This window comes from Ostrea edulis, chromosome 2 (genome assembly GCF_947568905.1).
Source record: "Ostrea edulis chromosome 2, xbOstEdul1.1, whole genome shotgun sequence".
Lineage (NCBI taxonomy): Eukaryota > Metazoa > Mollusca > Bivalvia > Ostreida > Ostreidae > Ostrea > Ostrea edulis.
This window is the reverse complement of record NC_079165.1, coordinates 60,088,645-60,111,745: the sequence shown is the minus strand read 5'-3', so window position 1 is coordinate 60,111,745 and position 23,101 is coordinate 60,088,645. Positions and strand designations below refer to the sequence as shown.

The window sequence follows — 23,101 nt, the reverse complement described above, 5'->3', positions numbered from 1 at the left end:
TGCAGTTTTTTGCTATGCTGCGAAGTGAACTAATCTCGAGTCCGATATGTTTACAGCTAGCTAATGAGAGAAACGTAGAAGAAAGGATCATAGTGCTTAAGTAGATTCACCTTACTTCCGTTTACAAAATGAAATTGCCAGTTGCTAAACATGAAATGACAATGAAATGATTGATGTAATGAACTGTCAGTCTGAAAAATCGATAGAATAATTAAACAAACATCAATTTATTTTCAAATGATTACAGGCCTGGGTAGGGTAGTCTGTTAAAAATGTGTAATTATGAAATTGATTAACAAATATTTTTTAGTCATTACTTTGGGCAGAATTTAAACAGTATGCAGAAAGGCGTCCAGTGCTGTACCAATCGAGTTAAAGGTTAAACCCACTAGTCTGAGCTAGTAGGAAGGTCAGTGTATATCTAACACTAAAACATTGCCCCCTCCAGAGAGAGGAGAGGCTTCTCAAATCTCCCAGCATGCCCGAGTCTGTGAGGTGAAGTTCTGGGAGTAATCATTTTCACAGCCTATAGAGTATCTGTGTCCTGTCTTAACACAAATCTGTGTGGACTCTACTGAAAATTGAACTCGGGTCCTCTGGCACAACACGCCAGCGCTCTTAGCTGATTAATTGAGCTACAGGGTTAACTCAGCATCCTGAGCTAGTAAGAAGACAATAATCTAACACTACAACATTAGCATATACTGAGCATGAAATATGACATACACATCCAACCAATACATTTATTGACACTAAAAAAAATTTCCTTAAAATAAAAACAATGATGCTTATTCATGTAGTGATACTCAAAGCAAAATTATGTGCATTTATGATGTGATATTATATCTCCCAATGATTTCCAGCATACTAGTTATAGAAAACAGGGATTTAAGAGCACTTATGGTTTATTTAGCTCAGGACGTCATAATCACCACGCAAATCACTTCTTATCTCAAGTCTAATATGCACTTCCTTATTCTAAACAATTTTGCACAACACAGAAAAAAGATGAAAGTTTATTTTCTACATAATTTACATAGAATGTTGAAATATATAGAAATGCATTTTTATTTTAAAAAATCCTTTCTTTTCAAAGACTTGTCAAGCACAAGCCATTCTTTATATACTTTGCACCTCATACAAGAGGCTGTCCAAAATTCAGAATTTAATACTGTTGTTGTTTAAAATGTATGTACATATGTAGTCACTCAATACTTCACTGTATAGTTACTAATAAACATATTTCTGAATCCAAATTATTGTATGACTATATATTAATTCAACTGTTATATTCTTACCATAATCGGCAAATTAGTTGTATTCCCCCCCCCCCCTCTTTTTTTTTTTTTTTTTATTATAATTGTTTCATTTTTTTCTCCTATTTGTAAACTTTTTTTCTTCAATCATTTTCTTATATTCTCATATGTACTATATCAATTATATTGTCATAACTGACCTTTGACCTATGGAGAGGGCTTATATATAGGCATTGTGCCTACTGCCTAATCCTATTTATGTATGTATTTGCTATAATATATACATGTATATACATGAATAAAATACTGTTCAAATCAAGTCCACAATTCAAAATTTATGTGGTATGTGCTAAGATTACATAACTTTGATCAAAGAGATAAAATAATTTTCAGTAATTAGACTGAAAAAGTACAAAAACTTCATGAAGTATGAAGACACCATACGACGTTTTATAATTAAAAAATCATGAAAAACAAACTTTTGTATGGCACTTTCTTTTTGAAATTAGAAAATATTGAAAATATTGAGTGCAAGTGTTGTGTAAACTATGTGCTAATATTGATCATTTTCTTTCTTCTCTTAAAAAAAGAGAATATGGGGAAAATAATTTCAATTCTGTTTTATGACCAAATATGAACCAAAGCATACACTGCATTTCACATGTCTGTATTGTTAGGTGAATTTTCTCCTATAATAACAGTGAAAATTATGTAACAAATTTAAACATTTTTTCCCCAGATCGTTCACTTCAGCCTAAGGCTTAAAAGTCTCAGGTTCAACAAACCCAGCTGCAGGTCTGTAGCTCTCTGTAAAAATATTTTCCTAGAGAGCTACACATCTGCAGCTACAACAAACCATATCTGACAACACATCACCTCCTCTTGGTTATGGAAAGTTAGAGTTTTCAGGTCCTCTCTCAGCACACAGAAGGAAGGTTCCCAAGGAATAGCTGGGATAGATGGACCATAGGACCATAACTTTGCAGTCAGTTCATCTGATGCATCTGAAAATAGTACTTGTATTGCTATAATCAGTAAAACATTCTCACATTATAATTCTATCTGAAGTATGTTGCTAAGGAAACAATATATACACCACTTCCAGTCTACCAAACCTTATAGACTGGTCATTATTTCTTATATCATTGTCCACTGCTAACAAGCTGCTAAGAATATCCCCACAACACCTCTTTTTTGACCTCATTACTTCATTTACAATGGCATACACCCTTATTATTTAAATAATGAAGTGTGGTTTTGTCATCATTAATGAGAAGTTAGCATTGTACTAGGAAAACTAAATGACACACCTACACAAATTTTCCTACAAAGCTAGTGACTGTCATCTCCCCCAATAATGACTTTACAGGTAACATTACCTCAAGAAAACAAGTTTGGCTCAAAGTTTATTGCAACTAGCAATAAATTTGGCATAAACGAAGATATATGCAGATTAAACAATTATACATGAAAATCTCCCTGACAAAAATATTAATATTTGACATACACATCATATCCTTTAAAATTGTAAGAACAAAACCAGTAAAGAGGGAAGGGTGGGCATTGTGGAATGCCACAAATAGCAAAAGCTGATGCCACAGCACAGTGTGGCTGTCACTGTAACAGCATCTGACTAATGACAAGATTTGGCACGTAAAAAATACCTGCAGTTAAACAAAAACGACAACAAAATACTAGTTACCAGACAATTCCGAAAATATACATTTCACAAAGATGATTATAACAAAACCATGCACACTTTAAAGCAACTTGGAGCTAATAAATCCTATTAGATAAAGTAAACATATAGTTTTAGTGCCATGCAACGGCAATTTTTTCTGGATCAAATTTGCAATAAGAAAGGTCAAAATATGGCCAGGATTCTAACTTGGGTCCTGAATAAATATCCAGTCTGGTGGTTTACCAACGAAGCTATTTGGAAACCACAATCACCACCCAAAACATGTATGAATATGTATCGTATAATGGATCAGTAACAGGAAGTCTTGAATATGATATATCAGCTTACTTAAAGGAAGCTTAAATTGATACCAGATATCATGAAGCTTTGATCTGCAGTTAAATTGGTATAAAGATTGTCAGACCTTTAATTTGCAGATAAATTTGGTTTAAAATATCAAAGTATACAAGTTAGGCTACAAATGGACATTTCCATGCAAATGTAACAGGAAGGGAGACAATGCAATGGACCAGACACATGATATCATAAAAATGCATAATTTACAGTAAAAACTACACTTCTGTATGGTTTGAGCATTTTAACTTAAGTTAGAAGATTTTATTATAATGTCATACATAATTTCACATTATTGCTTACTACTAAGAGAAACAAATGACATCAATCTCTGCACAATTAAGAGCATACAGCAGGTAATTCAAAAAGGGTACGACAGGAAGCAGAATTTGCTACCCAATAATACTTTGCACAAATATCATCAGTTTATTGAGAAATTCATGATTCACAGATTTTGTGTATATTTTTCAAGAAAATACACAGGTAGGCATTATTTAGTCCAATCAAACATAAGGTAAAACATTCAAGGTATAACATTGAAATATGCTATTCCACCTTACCTTATGTAAGAATTGCTAATTTTCTATCATGTGCCTTTACACTACATTAATTTAGTGTAGATTCAATACAGTAGCCCAGGTGACAACATCACATGTGTAACAAGAAAGGAGAAAATGCAATGGACTAGACCGGGATTCAAACCCGGGCCCCGTGAATCTCTAGTCAGGTGCTCTACCAACTGACCTATCTGGCCACCAACGATCGAACCCGGCTGTCCACTACATTCCTCCCTCCTTAAATGTCTTCACACTTGAAGACATCAACCCAGGATTTTAATCCCCTGGCAGGCATTTTCACCTGTCAGCTCCAGGGGCTGGTATACGGCACCCAATGTAACAGGGAGGGAGAAAATGCAATGGACTAGACCTGGATTCAAACCCGGGGCCCCTGAATCTCCAGTCAGGTGCTCTACCAACTGAGCTATCTGGCCACCAGTGATCCAATGCAGTTGGGACATTCCATGCACCTCTGTAAACACCATTTCCTTCCATATTAAATCAAAATCATTGGTTTTATTTTGAAATATCTATACCTGAACTAAACTTACATGCTAAGAAGTGTATTGATTTGCATTTTCTGTGGAAAATGCTTTATGATGATACATTAGGTTTACACAGATGTGTTACAGATATTGACAGAAGGACAGACAGACAACACAACAGAGTGGGATGTATAAGACATTACAATGGAGAATAAAGGACACATTGTCAATATACTGCTAGTACATACACATTAGACACATGCTTCAGTATTTCCATTACACTGATAGTAAAAAAACAAGTAATGGAGCTGTAGATCACAAACTACACGGGCAGTGTACGCCATCTACTGCAAACACTTATCTAATAACAGCTGATAGATTTATATATAAACACAAATCAATGGTCAATCATTCTTTGAAAGGACTGATCTCCTGATTTTTATAGGTGAGTCATTGAACACCAAGCTATTTATGACACTGCCTTGGCTGTCATTGCAAGGCCAGGACATGGCAACATATTGCTTTGTGACTGTCACATCTCTACTGTAACATTACTCCATAACATTTACTTGTCCATAAAGTAGCCACAATCTGTTTACTACATCCTGTGGAAAAACATGTTTATCACCCTCACTTTAAAGTTTACATAAGTCAAGAAAGAACACCACCTGAGATTATTTCTCATTATTCTTCAAGAGTCTAATACGGAGAAGATTTAGGCCTTTGATGTTGAAATATTACATTTCAAAAGAAACATAAAATCAGTCTGCAAGGTTGTAATGAAAAAGTTATTGGTGATTTAGATGTTCATAAAGCCTTCCTAAAGGTTAATACCAGTCATAAGCTTTTTTCCTGTGCAGCAAGTTCATTTCTTTTAAATAGTGACTAAATATAGCAATTTTAATCTCTCATAACAAATGGCTCTGCAACTGGTCCACCCAAGGAGCCACTAGACATCCAATCAAGTCATAACAATCATACCAGAGACTTACAATCATAACAATGACCTACAATCATAACAATGACCCAAAGACCTACAATCATAACAATGATCTACAATCATAACAATGACCTACAATCATAACAAAGACCCAAAGACCTACAATCATAACAATGATCTACAATCATCACAATCATAACAAAGACCTACAATCATAACAATGATCTACAATCATAACAATGACCTACAATCATAACAATGATCTACAATCATCACAATCATAACAATGACCTACAATCATAACAATGACCTACAATCATAACAATGATCTACAATCATAACAATGATATACAATCATAACAATGATCTACAATCATCACAATCATAACAAAGACCTACAATCATAACAATGACCTACAATCATAACAATGATCTACAATCATAACAAAGACCTACAATCATCACAATCATAACAATGACCTACAATCATAACAATGATCTACAATCATAACAATGATCTACAATCATCACAACCATAACAAAGACCTACAATCATAACAATGACCTACAATCATAACAATGATCTACAATCATAACAATGACCTACAATCATCACAATCATAACAATGACCTACAATCATAACAATGACCTACAATCATAACAATTACAATCATAACAATGACCTACAATCATAACAATGATCTACAATCATAACAAAGACCTACAATCATCATAACAATGATCTACAATCATAACAATGACCTAAAATCATAACAAAGACCTACAATCATAACAATGACCCAAAGACCTACAATCATAACAATGATCTACAATCATAACAATGACCTACAATCATAACAATGATCTACAATCATCACTATCATAACAATGACCTACAATCATCATAACAATGACCTACAATCATAACAAAGACCTACAATCATAACAAAGACCTACAATCATAACAATGATCTACAATCATAACAAAGACCTACAATCATCATAACAATGATCTACAATCATAACAATGATCTACAATCATAACAATGACCTACAATCATAACAATGATCTACAATCATCACAATCATAACAATGACCTACAATCATCATAACAATGACCTACAATCATAACAATGACCTACAATCATAACAAAGACCTACAATCATAACAATGACCTACAATCATAACAATGATCTACAATCATAACAATGACCTACAATCATAACAATGACCTACAATCATAACAATGACCTACAATCATCACAATCATAACAAAGACCTACAATCATCATAACAATGATCTACAATCATAACAATGACCTACAATCATAACAATGACCTACAATCATAACAATGATCTACAATAATAACAATGACCTACAATCATCACAATCATAACAAAGACCTACAATCATCATAACAATGATCTACAATCATAACAATGACCTACAATCATAAAAATGACCTAAATCATAACAATGACCTACAATCATAACAATGACCTACAATCATAACAAAGATCTACAATCTCTGTATCAAGACATAACAAGTATATTTGACTTACACTTTTTAAATTTGTGATGTCCCTATGCTAAATCACAATATATCAAAGATACCATACAGAGACAATTAGTTACGTTATGTGTGCTGATGAACTTGACTCATGTGACCTTTGAATCTCAAACATGATAGAGATCATGACCCTCTTAATAAAGATCAATCTTTGTGTCATGTGAAATTTCATTGCTGAATAATGTGACTTTATTTAAGTAATCATGATCTTTGACCTAAAAACAATAGGAGTCAAAAGTCATAAAGACTCTTATTTGAATTTTCATTGTATTTAAGCTCATACAATATTCAAGATTTCATTCAAAAACCTTTTCTCACAATATTTGACCTGGTGATACCTTGGCGCTTGAACATGGACCTTCTGACATTAAGAACAATAGGGGTCACAAGAGACTTTTTATTTGATGTTCGTTGCTAGGGCTCAATTGTGTAGCGGTCAGCCAGGTTTGATTGCCTATGGCCGAATAGCTCAGTTGGTAGAGCACCTGACTAGAGATTCAGGGGGCCCGGGTTCAAATCTCGGTCTGGTGTGTCGCAATTTTTCCCTTCCTGTTACATTTGGTTCCGTAAACCACCCCTGGATTTGCAGATGAGAAAATCCTACCAGGGCAAAAAGAATCTGGGTTGATGTCTTCAAGTGTGAAGACATTTAAGGATGGGGGAAGCCGGGTTTGATCGCCGGTGGCCAGTTAGCTCAATTGGTTAGAGCACCTGACTAAAGAAGTTCAGGGGACCCAGGTTCAAATCCAGGTCTGGTCCATTGCATTTTCTCCGTTCCTGTTACATTTGGTGCCATAACAAGCCCCTGGAACTGACAATTAAGTGAATGCCTACCAGCGGATTAACATCCTGGGTTGATATCTTCAGGTGTAGACATTTTAGGAGGAAGGAATGTAGGGGTCAGCCCGGTTTGATCGCCAGTGCATGGCCAGATAGCTCAGTTGGTAGAGCACCTGACTAGAAATTCAGGGGGCCCAGGTTTGAATTCTGGTCTGGTCCGTTGCATTTTCTCCCTTCCTGTTACATTTTATGCCATAGACCAGCCCCTGAAACTGACAGGTAAAAATGCCAGCCAGGGGTTGATCTCTTCAAGTGTGAAAACATTTAAAGTGGGAGGAATGTAGCAGTCAGTCGGGTTTGATCGCCAGTGGCCAGATTGCTCAGTTGGTAGCACCAGCTGCTTATTAGTGGGTTCCATCTTTTAAAAAAACTGTCTGACCTCCCCTTCCCCTTACTTTGTACTAAAACCAATATTCAATGTATGATGAATAAGAGAGTTTTATAACATCCTCCATTCCCATAGTAACAGGAAAGAGTCATATATCTAACATGTCTAAAATTGGTATAAAATTACAATTCTATAATACATGTACTGACAATAGTGTCATGATGTTTGAGACCAAATCAGTACCAGCTAGGGTAATAAAACCTCCGTGAACTAGAACCAACATAAAATGATCAAAGTTTACAAATAACCCATTTCTGTTGTTAAAATGCATTTCATTTCATGAAACAAAGTATAGGTGGTAAATCCACCAATCAACTCTGTAGCTTTTTTGTTTGCTTTTCACTTATGTTGTGTTTTTGCTGTGACACAAATTTTGACCTATGCATGTTGTTTTAGAGTCATAGCAGTAAGGGTTCTTTATCATGCCGACACTTACCTTTTTTAAGGTCATATCATAAAGACCCAAGGCTTTTACTTCTAAGGCCCAGTGCCTGGTGAAGGATAAGCCACTTACTTCAATGTTAACGTCTTAGGTTTGATAAAGCACCAGGATCAAGAATCGAACCCGGGTCCATAGATTGTGAAGTGAGCCGAACCCGGGCCTATAGATTGTGAAGTGAGCACATTACCCACTAGACTATCATGGCAGCTAGTGGCTGTCCATCTCTGTACCAAGCAAGAGACTAAAAAACTGAAATATTCATGCTGTGTCAATAACATTGTCACATTCAATTCTCCCTACATACATGTATGACCTTGATCTATGCATGACTCTTTATCCAAAAATTAATCTAGGCATGATCTTTCATCTCTACACAGCAAGTATGAGACTGAAAACAATAATAAAGAATCACAGATACTCTGTATATGGTGTACAAAAAATTGTTACATTCAATGACTGGCTGTGACCTTGAACTATTACATTTTGACCCAGAAATCAATGAACATCTTCTTGTATTTCAAATTCTCAATGACAAGTGAAACACTGAAATCATTCAAATCTGATAAAGTACTCAAATACACAACATTGCAAAACAGAGTGAAGACTTCATTCTACTTTTTACTAGCGATACATTTTTAGAAAAGTGTGTGTGTGTGTGAAAGTATGTATATGAATTAATGAAATAGAAAGGAGAATTTTTTGGCCTGGACAGGTAATTGAACTCAGGACCCCTACATTACTAGTCAGGTGTTCTAACCACCGGGCTATCCAGGCCGATATCCACAGTCCATATAGCCCTATGTATACACTATATCAGTGAGGCTGAGATTGGATTTTAGAGCTCAAAACATGAGCAGACAGACGTTCACAATAACCGTGTAAGTTAAAATGCCTCGTCTATACATTCAAAATAACTGTGTAAGTTAAAATGCATCATCTATACATTCACAATAATCCTGTAAGTTAAAATGCCTCATCTATACATTCACAATAACTGTGTAAGTTAAAATGCCTCATCTATACATTCACAATAACCGTGTAAGTTAAAATGCCTTGTCTATACAATAACAATAATCGTGTAAGTTAAAATGCCTCATCTATACATTCACAATAATCGTGTAAGTTAAAATGCCTTGTCTATACATTCACAATAACTGTGTAAGTTAAAATGCCTCGTCTATACATTCAAAATAACTGTGTAAGCTAAAATGCCTCATCTATACAATCACAATAACCGTGTAAGTTAAAATGCCTCATCTATACATTCACAATAATCGTGTAAGTTAAAATGCCTCATCTATACATTCACAATAACCGTGCAAGTTAAAATGCCTCATCTATACATTCACAATAACCGTGTAAATTAAAATGTCTTGTCTATACACTTTGACAAACTAATAGAATGGCAGCAATTGGTAGTCAACTGAACCGTTTGGTAGAAGAATTTGGGTGGCAATTCCCTCCACATTGTCAGTTACCCACAGGTGCTTCTCATCGATTCTATCCATCATCGCGCATGTGTGGACTCCAAACTGTGACAATGTCCTCTCCATTGCTGTTATGTAGTTTTAAATCTACTGACAACATAACCTGCTAAAGGGATCTGATGAAAATCTCAAGTGAAGAAAGCTGAACAGACATGGCATTCTATTTGAATCTATTCAACTCCTCCATGTAATCTGATGCAAGACAGATCTACTGTTTCCTTCTAATTAAAACTTTCTTGTAATGTAGATGAACATGCCACACCATCTCCAGGGACAGTTCAAATTCACCATCTGAAAACTCAACAGTTTGTTGTAAAATGCTGCAGGGATTAGAACTATCATCACTGACAGATCCACAAAGCTTCAGTCCATGATTGTAATCTGAGGGATCAATCAAGAAATTAACTCTAGGACTACTCTTTGCAGTCAATTAAAGTCTCTCTCTCTCTCTCTCTCTCTCTCTCTCTCTCTCTCTCTCTCTCTCCATATTACTGGTCACACCTTAAATCAAAATCACCCAAACCATTAGTCATCTCCCAGAGATAAACTAGTTAAAATGCATTAAAAAATTTTCTCTTCAAGATTTTGCACACATAACTGAATCATATACAAAAGATATAAAACATCATTCCTATCTTACAATTCACTTTCTGTCATTTCATGTATTCTTAGAGTAAAGGTAATGTTTTGTATCAATGCAAAGTCATCAGGTTGCAAAAGCTTTCCTAGGTGAGGCACACATCAAAACAGATAACAGTCAAAAAGAAAGGGGTCAGTGATAAAAAGTTGTTGGGTTTTGTGTTTTTTCATTCGCAGTTCGGCGAGACGAGTTGTAATGTGCCCTTGTCAAAGTCTAACCTGACTGCATGACACTGGCAAACTTATCTAAAATCTTTAAATTGTTCATTTCCTGTCCTCAGAAATTTGTTCGATTTTTAAAGTCTGATAATAAAATACACAAATATTTTTTTCTTCCTCTTCTTCAGAAGTCAAGTCTCTTGATTACAAGAGATTAATAATTAAACTATGTAGCTTTCTATAAAATACCAGTATCCTAAATCCCATGATATACTGATATAGAGTTTTTAATTTGTAAATTGTCTCTGGACAATATATCAATACAGTATTTACTCCTAGTGACATTCCCTTGCTAATGTTTATACATTGAAATGTATGGTCCTAATATGTAGCTGAGATGATTCAATACAGTTCAATATTGTAACAAGTCTGAAGTACTTAACAAGAGCATGTTTCATCGGAAAGAAACATTACCTTCCTGTATCTTGATGACTGTCAATGTTAGATGCATGTTTCTGGGATACTATTATTATACACACAAATGCTATTTTTGATTTATGCACCCCCCCCAAAAAAAAAACACCAAAAAAAAAAAAATCAGTACAACTTGCATAAGTTCAAAATGCCAGATATTTTATGAGGATGTTGAAGTGATTTGTTGAGAAGTAAGAAGGTTAACAAATAACATATATAGAGAGGTTGGTTGAGCCTGAGGATGGTGTCTGCATGGTGAGAGTTTGTTTGGACTAATCAAATTTTCCACCCAAAAAAGATTGTATAAAACAGAAGTACAAGCAAAGCTGAAGTGTTCCCACTTCATTTATTGACTTTCACACAGATAAAATCCGGGTCCCTATGTTCAATTTCAAGTACCTTGGAACACAAACAAAGAGGGTCAAACAAATTTTTCACTTTCTTCCCTTCTTTCTAATAAAATTGTTTAATCAAGTGATTCAATGATAGTTAAGTGAGTTGTGTGCTTAATCTTAACTGTCAATGACATGTGTTTAAATTGTTATCTGGAAATACCTGTATCATTTTATTATTTTGATACAAGGTTAAAATAAAAATAGCAGTCCGACTGCAAATATATGAGGATTGAAGCACAATAAGTAATTAAGAAAGTACGGTGACAAAATCATGAGGTACAAAAAATTGCCATTCCCAACTTGGCCAAGTGTACATAAAGCTGTACAGGTGGTTATAAATCACATATCATAAGCCTCTATCTGATGACCGAGGTAATATTTTGGCATTCCAATCATGGATCACCTGTTTGCAGACATTTTAGATAAATTTGGATAAGACAATCTTAAAATTGCCATCTAAAAATCTTATTGAATAGTAGATCTACAACAAATTGATTTCGAGCATGGACCTTCGAGCATTTTATATAAAATACATGATACAGACCTATGACAAAAGTGACACTTTGTACAAAGAATACGTATGTATAAAAGAGTACATATAACATGTATTTAATAATACGTATGTATAAAAGAGTACATATAACATGTATTTAATAATACGTATGTATAAAAGAGTACATATAACATGTATTTAATAATACGTATGTATAAAAGAGTACATATAACATGTATTTAATAATACGTATGTATAAAAGAGTACATATAACATGTATTTAATAATACGTATGTATAAAAGAGTACATATAACATGTATTTAATAATACGTATGTATAAAAGAGTACATATAACATGTATTTAATAATACGTATGTATAAAAGAGTACATATAACATGTATTTAATAATATGAGAATTCAACAAGTAAAACTGACTCACCCCACACCATGAGCCACCCTTCTATTCTGGAGCGTGGTCCTTGGTCACTGTCCGGCTTTCCTAACTCCTCCGACATATTATTGGTAAAAGAGATATTACTATGTACCGAACTTTTGACAATATAAATGCAAGATTTTTAAAAACAAAACATATTTCCTGTTACAATGTTTCCCCCCAACTTTTCTAGCATCCGTCTATTTGCCTGCTAACGGTGTTATGCCGTGCGACAGTCCTCCCGCTGTCAATCACGCGTAGGCGAGAGACAGATTGTAAATATACATGAAGGTGTTCAATTATTACAACACGTTCTATTCATTTTTTTTTTTTATCGACTGTCAACATTCCAAAGTGTGAAATGGTACAGTTTGTTTATCAACGAGAGGAGGTAGCCTAGATTTTTGGATGTTTTTTTTTTTCCATCCCTGTTTGTAAACAAATGTGTTCTAATCCTTCCGCATTTCTCATAAGACGTTAGCTTAACATGGATTGCATAATATGTTTATCCATTCAATTAGATCACATTTGTAATTAGACTACACGTTTAATGTAGAATACTTTCCCCTCTCTATCTGTCCTTCTCACCCGGATATACATATATATATATATATATATTGAATTATTCTGTTAAACGAATAGAGCGACCGACCGTGGATTTCCGACGATGATTGGAAAACTCTCATCAAAAATAACTAATTTTCTCCAATTCCTATAAACATGGCCTGGGCACTCGACGTTTTAAATATCTATAATAAAAAAAATTGTAAAGATACAGGAAGACAATTTTTTTTATTATACATTGTAGATATTTAAAACGTCGAGTGCCTGTGGACTCTTTATATAGGGAAACTCTGGTTAGAGTATATTCCTTCAAAAGCCTTTGTAAAGACCAGTGGCAGATTTAAGGGGGGGGGGGGGGGGGGACAGCCGGCGCCCCATCCCCCTAAAATTTTCAAATCGTGGTATTGGCCTGTCTTGTTTAGAAAAATGTACTAAACGATAAAAGAAGCAATAATTTCTTCCACATCCGAGAAAATAAATGACAAAATCTTTTGATTTTTTGAATTTTTTAATTGGGAGTACTTTTAATTTTTTTTCCAAAAACCCTTAAAATTTGCGTCATTTTACTAATTTCACCATATTAAAAATGATAGAAAATAGTACAAATGACTTAGATAGGAGACATATTTCAAGCCCTATAAAATCTGTAAAATCCCAGAGCTTCCGGGGGCTTCGCCCCCTGGGCCCCCATCGGGGCTTCGCCTCGTAAAGTGGCACCCCCCTCCCCCGTAATTCCTGGATCCGCCCCTGAAGATTGTTCATAATATGCCCTAAATCACACACTCGTTCTATGCCTTGGTTAAACTACATTTATGTTGTGAATTTACTCAATTTCAATAATGTTGTAAAGACCTGGTAGATCTACACTTAGTGCGTATAAATGTAGAAATTTATATTACTTTTGACATATCGGACCGGCCCTCTAAAAATGCGCATATCCAGTGAAAACCTGGGTCATTTTCGGTTGATCAATATCACCTTTTTTGATATATTTTGTTTTTTAATTCATGAGAGTTTCCGTGTATAGGCAATCTGATTAAAATCAGATCCTCGATCCGCTCCTCTTTCTTTATCTTTTTTCTTTTCTTGTCGCTACACGAGGATCTGAAGAAACCCCGTGTAGCGACAAGAAAACAAAAAGATGAAGAAAGAGGAACGGATCGAGGATCTGATTTTAATCAGATTGCGTATCAGATCGTGTATTTTCAAAAGTAAAATCTATTTTTTTGTATTTAAATTCTGTTTTCATTTCACTTAATAAAGGTGTCGGATCCAGGATTTTTTCCAGGGTGTCAAACTTTTGGCCAGACTCGAATTCCTTACTTTTTGTCATGTGCTGGTGGTTTTGCGGTATGGTGTGACGATATGGTATATGGTACTGTCAGTCTAAGGTTAATTCTGTCCAGAAGATTAGTGAACGGTAAACATTAATAAATGTGTCCAATCCTGGATAAAATGGTTATATCGATCATAACCACTTGTGGTGGTCAGACGGGTTCGAACGCCGGTGTGTGATAGCTTGGTTGCGTGGTAAAGGTTCAAAGACCATGGCTTCAAATCGTTGCATTTTCTCCCTTCTTGTAACATTGGTGCCACAGACCAGCCTCTAGTGAAAATGCCTGATATGGGGGGATCCTGGATTGAAGAAGGGGGAATGTGGTAGTCATACGGGTACCAGATATCTCAGTTAGGTCTACACTGTCAGTGTCAAGAGGTAACTCAACATCGACAGCTTTAAAGTTAAAAGTTGATGTTCATAGAACTTTGCCTCGTTTTATACCCAAAAGGAATCATACGGGTCTGAACTCCCGATGTATGACATACGTTTTTATTTGCCGTTTTTGACAGAGTCGTTTGTCTCTATATTTTGTCAAGTCGTCGTCTACAGTCATTAATCTGAGAATTGTTTTTAATTGAATTTTAGGTAGACGCGTTTGAGTCTGACGACAATAATCTAGCGAAGTCCTGTTGGCAGAGTCCTCGACTCAATGAAAGTAGACAAGATTGTCTTGATGTATAGGATAATCCCAGCTTTTGGGGGCTGCCGTGTCCTCGTCCTGGGTTTCGGTGGTGCTGGGTACTCTGACCATGGACCTCCTTCCGTACTGTTGAAGCTCGAAGATTTGATGAAATAGATTTTTTTCATTTCTGGGCCTCTTCTTCTGGCGGTTCCACTGCTTTGTTATTACACCGTAGTAGAGATTATCCCGTCATAGCGCACCTGTCTGGTTAATTACTGGCTGGGGAGATGCTGGATTTATTCGGACGGGATAAAAGAAAGGATGACCGAATACCACGAGTAAGACATGAGTGAACCCACACTCCATCTGGAAACGGAATATATTTGTACGGAGTGGTCAGTGTTATCCTGGCAGTTGCCTGAACCTGGGTCAGTCTCTTTACATTTCGAGATTTTGCGTGTCATCAGAAAACAGATGTTTTTTATCATCCCTTTTGTCACTTCGTCTGTCTACTAGTCGTGTTACGAATTGAGTAGTCCACATGAAAGGTGAAGATAACGAACAGTGATCAATCTCACAACTCCTATAAGCAATACAAAATAGAGAGGTGGGCAAACACGGAACCCTGGATATACCAGAAGTGGGATCAGGTGCCAAGGGGGATTAAGCATCCCCTGTCGACCGGTCACACCGGCCGTGAGTCCTATATCTTGATCTGGTAAACGGAGTTATCCGTAGTCAAAATCAGTGTGCCGAGAACACATAATTACTATCTTTAATGATCAGTGGTTTTGTTGTAAAGCGTTGAGGCTGGTGAAGTATGCTTGTTGGGTAGATTCACGTAGAGGTTCGAGGTTGGCGTAGTATGGTTGTTAAGTTGATTGCTGTTGAGCGTTGAGGCTGGTGCAGTGTGTTGTTGTAGAGCTTCGAGACAGGTGTAGCATGGTTGGTGAGTTGATTGTTGTAGACCTAAGAGACTGTTGTGATGTTCGTATTGGTTGTGAGTAGATCTCGGGCCTGTCATAGGTCACCACCCATCATATGGTTTTCGAAGAATTTCACATAAATTGTTCTTCTGTGGAGTGTCAAATTAACATATACTCAAGAAGATATCATCCATTCATTTGATGTACAACATTTCAATTAAAGATATTTTCAAATAACTAATGATATAGTCAATTCTGAATTATTGCGCGCATTAATTGAATGGATGTTCGCATAAAATTATTTTGCTGAACCGATGAGCACTATAATTGAATTGTTGCTCTCTTCAAATGAATTGATGATATCAACAAATGAATTAAATCGCGCAACAATTCAGTTGAAGGGAGCATTAATTCAATCAATACACGCAATAACTGAATTATTGATCCCTTCGATATATTGAATTGTAGCACTCATCTATTCAATCAATATAAGAATTAATGGAATTACTGTTCTCTTCAATTAAATTAATGACACCTTTAATTCAGCTAATACTTGCGATAATTCTTTTAAATAAAGAAACTAATCCAATTAGAGATATCTTCAATTCAACATATCCCCAGTTGAATTAATAATCTCTGTGATTGAATTGTTGCTCTCTTTCAAAGAATTGATGCGTGCATTGGTTCCTTATACAAAATTGTTGTAAACAGTTAATATGTCTTCAATTGAATTAAAAGAAATCATCAAATCATTTGTACCGAGCTCCAAATAAAATTTTGCGAGCAATAATACCATCACATTGATGCTCTCATCAATTAAATTGATGCGCTCGTCAATTGAATTAATGTGCACATCAAATCAATCATTGCTCTCACCGATTGAACTGATGCGCGTATCAATACAATTATTGCGCGCAATAGTTGAATTTATGGCATCTTCAACTGATTAAAAATATCTTAGATTGTTTGAGTTTATGTTAATTTGGCGCTCCATATTTTTCAGTTTCTTCGATATCTCCACATTCCAGTGAAGCCACAATATTTCGTAGAATTTATACATTTGTAACCACCCCAAAGGAAATAACAGTGGCAGATTTAAAATTTTCAAATTTAAGGTAAATCGTGGTATCTTGTTTAAAAAAATGTACCAATGGATAAAAGAAGTAATAATTTCGTCCACTCCCGGAGAAATAGATGACAAAATCATTTGAATTTTTGAATTACATTATTGGGAGAACTTAATTTTTTCCAAAACCCCTTAAAATTTGCATCATTTTATTAATTTCGCCGTATCAAAATGATAGAAAATAGTACAAATGACTAAATTGGACACAAATCTCTAGCCCTATAAAATCTTCGCCTCCTGGGCCCCCACCAGGGCTTCGCCAAAGGCGGTCCCTGGACCCCTGCCTCATAAAGTGGCACCCCCCGTAACCACAGTTCCTGGATCCGCCCCTGTTAATGACGAATTTAATCTATGCCCACGGTAGTCCAAAACAACGAATTTAACATCTTAAAATAAAGAGGGAAGACGACCCCTGTGGAAATAAGTCATTCCTTGGTATATTGTGAATACTGAATACTATGCAATATCATCAAAGTCCAAAATAACTATGTATAAGCTCATAACTTTTGGTTATGGCCCTCAGACGGGTTCAATCGCCGGTGGCCAGATAGCTTAGTTGGTAGAGCACCTGACTTGAAATTTAGGGGGCCCAGGTTGGAACCCCGGTTTGGTCCGTTTCATTTTCTCCCATCCTGTTACAGTGTGATTGGCTAGTTTCTAGTAGAGCTTAGCGAGGCCATACTAGGAGCACGGAGAAAAAATCAAGTCACAATTACGAGTTGTAATTACGACATACGAAAGTAATAACGAGGTGAAAAGTAAGTACGACTTCAGTATGTTGTAATAATGAGATTTAAAAAGATATAATTACTAGATAAAAAGTCGAAACTATCACCTTAGATACGTAAATGTCTTTGAATACCTTGATATTTTGACAGAATCAACTCATTAGGCCTAGACGCTTAATCAATTTATCGTTGATAAAATTGCAGACTAAATCGGACCGAGCTTGCGAGGCCCTCCTCCGTGTACTAGAACGACCGAGAGCAGGTATATTCCCCCGATATCATTACATAACTTTTAAATTCTATACACTCATATTATTCTAGAAGCGCACATTTTTGACCACAAAGTATTTACAGCCACTGTCATCTGCAAACAGATGTGATATCACAATGGTCCCTGGGCATTTACAGTGTGGGTATTTATGATTCAGTACCCTGGACATTCTGTATAGGATCTACAGGAAAACTATCAAAATATTTGTTTGTTTTAAACATATTTTATCGATAAAATCAAAAGGATTAGGGACAAGTTCTAACAACTTACTACTCCGCACATATTTTGTATCAATATTGACCAAGTCAAATATCAAACGGCGATTAAAAAGATTATAAATCTTTTAGCTCAAAGGTATTTTTTTCAAGCAAAAAAGAGATGATTTTCATTATGTCTACATGAACAAATTGGAGAATGTGTAATGTTTATACGCTTATAAAGATCACAGTGAAGTATATATATAAATGCTATATACTACTTTCTACCAGTTTTGAAGCTTTTAAAATTAAAAACCCTATTTTTTTCTATAATGAGTCAAAATAGGTTGTGTGACAATAATAAGCCTAAATGACGATCGATGGACTGGAACACACTCCAGCCCATCACCTCGAACACGTAGAACAGGGTTATCTTTCTTTGAAAAACTTAAATCTCGGATGGATTGAATTTGAGTAACCATTTTTTAGCCGAGTTGCAACGAAGTTGAACTCGGCTATTGGTTTGGTGATGCGGGCGGGCGGGCGGGCGGGCGTCAACAATTGTTTTCCGGATGATAACTCGAAAAGTTTACAATCTAATCATATGAAACTTTGATATATTGTTGGGTAAGGAAGACCCCTATTAATTTTGGAGAAAAATGGTCAAAGGTCAAGGTCACAGTGACCGAAAATAGAATGAAAATTTCAGAAAAATTTGGTTTCCGGATGATAACTCAGAAAGTTTAAATCCGAATCAAATGATACTTAAAGATATTGTTATGTACCAGGATAAGGCCCTGTCACACTATGACGTTCTCACTAGCGTTCGAGTAACGTGTTGCGAAACGCAGAGGAACGCCGGGAAAGTTGGAAACAAGCTACAAGAAAGTTAGACGACCGTCGGCAAACGTTGGGGAACGTCGAGGGACGTCGGCAAACGCTGAGGGTGAAAAATATTTTTGGGTGTGCACAAAAATTAACGAAGTTCTATCAAAACGCTACTTACGTGTTTGAGGAACATTACACGAAAGTTGGTGGGCGTTACTCGAACGTTAGTCAAAAGTCAGGACGTTCCCTGGACACTAGGCCGACGCCACCCATCAGGGTCAAGTGTCCGACACGTGGCCAGCGCTTGGGTAACGCCTGTGTAACGTCCGTCGAACGTCTGTCCAACGTGTCGCCAACGTTTCGCAGCGTTCGCCGAGCATTCTTAACGCTCATGTAACGCTCTTTCAACGTCTTCCTAACGTCTGTCAGCGTTCTGAATTTTTGCAGCGTCTGTGTAACGTCCTTGTAACGCGCCTGTAACCTACTGGTAGCTTTCAGAAGGGTTTGGCAGCCACTTGCCATAAATAAAGAGACTTCCAGAGGCCACCACTCTGTTGGAACTTTCCGAGTGAAGACCTCAGAAGAATGACAAACCAAGAGAAACACCAGTATGCTGTTGCTGCTCTCATGCATCACAACAACCTCCTACAGTTGGCATTGCACCAGGTCAAAATGTCCAAGGCAGAGTCCAAGAAGAAAAGGAAGAGGAGAGGGAGAAAGAACTGGGTGAGATCCTGGATAGGAAGGCGATCCCAGTTTAGTATTTATGACAAGCTGATGGCTGAACTCAGAACTGAAGACCAAGCTTCCTTCCATAATTTCCTCTGCATGCCACCAGAGATGTTTGATGAGCTGATACAGAGAGTTGGACCCAGGATCACCAAGAAGGATACTCGCTTTAGACCGGCCCTTGACCCTGGTATGAAGCTGGCCCTGACTTTGCGACACCTTGCCTCTGGTGACAGCTATTCCTCGCAGAAGTTTGGCTGGAGAGTACCTCACAACACAGTCACTGGTGGTCAGAGAGGTTTGCCATGCCATACTGAACGAGTACCTGGATGAGATGCTGACCTGCCCCAATACGCCAGAAGAGTGGACGGAAGTGGCTGACAGATTCTATCAGAGGTGGAACTTCCCCCATGTCCTGGGAGCACTAGATGGCAAACATGTGGCCATTAGGTGTCCTGCACACAGTGGCTCATTGTACTACAATTACAAGGGGTTCTATTCCATCGTGTTGCTGGCCCTTGTAGATGCTCACTACAAATTCCCGTGGACAGATCTTGGATGCCTGGGATCAGCATCCGATTCCCAGATCTACAACTCCAGTGAGCTGAAACATGGAGCTGAAGAAGACCTGCTTGGGTTTCCACAGCCTACACCTCTCCCACAAGACACTACAGATGTTCCATACTTTTTCATTGGAGATGACGCCTTTGCCCTGAGAGCCTACATGATGAAGTTCTACAGTCTCCGTGGTCTATCCCAGGAGAAGCGCATCTTCAACTATAGGCTATCGAGAGCCAGGAGGGTCGTGAAGAACATCTTTGGGATCCTTGGCAACAGGTTCCAGGTGATTCTGGGCACTATGCAGCACAAGCCAGAGAATGTGAGGCTGATAGTGAATACCTGTTTGGTCCTTCACAACCTGATGAGAGTCAGGTATCCAACGCTGCAGAACCAACAGCTGGACCAACCAGAAGGTCCAGAAGAAGACTTTCTGCCTGGTGCCTGGAGAGATGGCTTGAATCTGGAAGACACGCAGGTTGTTGCAGGCCCCAACACTGCAACCAAGGAAGCCAAGAAGCAGAGGAACCTTATCAAGCACTGGGTGAACTCCTCAGCCGGGACACTGGACTGGCAGGACAGGATGGTGTAGACATGGACCCGATTGTTGCAGTGCAGAATGAACTTAATATAAACTTTACTTTTTGGTAGACAAAATTTTTAGAAACTGAAATATTGTGTGTGTAATTTACAATGATTTATTTGTAGATAACAGTAATAATTAATGTTATTAGAATGTGACTGCCAAGGAGTGCCAGTGGGCGGGTTGTGATGCCACTGGCTAGGATCCGGCTGGAACATATCACTCTGGGCTTGGCTGGTGCTTGTGATGCCAAGAGGGAGGGGGGACCGACATCTAGCTGAGAAGGTAGGCAGGTCCTCCTCTTTCTCTTCAATGTATCCATCCATCAGCCGCGTGAGAATCTTGTTGATGCTGGCCCTGGCCTTTTTGAACTCCAGCCTCGACATGGTGAGAAGGCTGTCCCTCACGTAATTGGCAAATGTCGACTCAGGGATGACTGCTGGAGGCTGGACAAAAGCCTCTGACTCCTTCACCTTCTCCTGCAGGGTTATCCTGGGTGATGGTATCCTCCTCCTGTCCAGATCTTCTGGGTCTCTTGAAACTGCTGCTGCTGGAGGCTGCTGTGACAGGTCTGGGAGGTATGGCAGTAGACTCCGTGATAGAATGTCCATGTACCGGTAACTCCTCCTCCTCCTGAACAGTTGCAGCAGCTGAGGCTCTGCTTGATAGGATGGACTTGGCTGGCTCCGGTCTGTGTCGCACTACCTCCTGCAGGAATCTGAAGTAGCTGAGCACCCATTCGTCCCTCTCTGTTCTTCTTGGGGCACCGTCACCGCTCGGTGTGCTTCAGGAGTCTGATATTCTTATCCCGCAGTGACCGGAACCAGCCCTTCAAGTGCTTCACTGTCTTGTGCATCTTCTCTGCCTGGACCTCCCACAACTTCTCCTTGTTGGTAATCTTGTGGTAATCCTGGAGTTTTGAGTCCCACAATACCCTGTTCTCTTGTAACCACTCGACCATGATGGCCTCATCAGATTCAGAGAGGCTGCAGATTACCCTGTCGCTCTTCTTCCTCTTGCCTCTCTCCTGTGAAGAGGAGGAGCTCGACCCTGGAGAGGCTGGAGATGGCGACTGGGACCTGGAGAGGATGAATGTTGCCCTCTTCTTCTTCGGCTGCTGGCTGGTTGTTGGCCTCGCTTTCGACGCGAGGGGGGGGGGGGTGGACCTCGGCAGTGATGGTAACAACCTCCTGGCTGGGAGAGGATGCTGCTCGTTGGCCCCTGCTGCTGTCCCGACTTCTGTTGTTGGTCCTCTTGCTCTTGGGAGGCATATTTCTACGATGTTTACTGCGCGGTGGTTGAAATGGAAGTTATGCACTCTTGTCAAAAGCCCTCTTTTATATTGCTTGTCCAGCCGGAGGTTGGCGAAACGTTACAGGAACGTTACACAAACGCTCCACACGTTAATGGAACGTTAGAGGAACGCTAAGCAGACGCTGTGGAAACATCGAGAATGTTGGCTAGTCGCTGGAATAAACAATGAAACGCTACCTGGACGCTAGGCAGACGCTACCCAAAAGCAATGAGAACGCTATCAAATCGCTGGGAACGCTAGGTTTTGTTGCTATTTTCGACCACAAACGTCGATTGACACTGCGCAAAGGTTGACTGAGCGTTACCCAAGCGTTACAAGATCGTTATAACAACGATGACCTAGAAACTCAATTTGAAGAATGACGTTTCTCCAATTTTTCAAAATGCAACCAAGCGTCTAACAAAACGTTATAGTGTGACAGGGGCTTTAGGAAGACTCCTATTGATTTTGGAGAAAATAGGTCAAAGGTCAAGGTCACAGTGACCGAAAATAGATTTAAAATTCCAAAAAATTTTGGTTTGAGGAGGATAGCTCGAACATTTTTTAATTTGAATCAAATGAAACTTGGATATATTGTTGGATACCAGCAAAGCAAGGCCCCTATTGATTTTGGAGAAAAAGGTCAAAGGTCAGGGTCACAGTGACCGAAAATAGATTGAAAACTTCAGACAAATATGGTTTCTGGACAGTACATGTAACTCGGAAAGTTTAAAAC

The 23,101-nt window shown here is 37.9% G+C and overlaps 1 protein-coding gene across 12 annotated transcripts in view; it reads right to left on the bottom strand.

Moving 5' to 3' along the window:
* Nucleotides 1–13,204, bottom strand: part of LOC125678140 (disabled homolog 2-interacting protein-like) — a 75,892-nt gene extending 62,688 nt beyond the window's left edge. For 11 of the 12 annotated variants that reach the window (XM_048916307.2, XM_048916308.2, XM_048916312.2 and 8 more), the window contains exons 1-2: nucleotides 12,607–13,184; nucleotides 2,133–2,260 (exon numbers count right to left, since the gene is read on the bottom strand). In XM_048916307.2, coding sequence (XP_048772264.1) covers nucleotides 2,133–2,260; nucleotides 12,607–12,682 — 204 coding nt within the window. In that variant the 5' untranslated portion in view covers nucleotides 12,683–13,184. Of the gene's footprint in view, nucleotides 1–2,132; nucleotides 2,261–12,606 lie in introns of all 12 variants that reach the window. The other variant, XM_056154632.1, reaches the window with a different exon arrangement.
* Nucleotides 13,205–23,101: the final 9,897 nt, after the last annotated feature.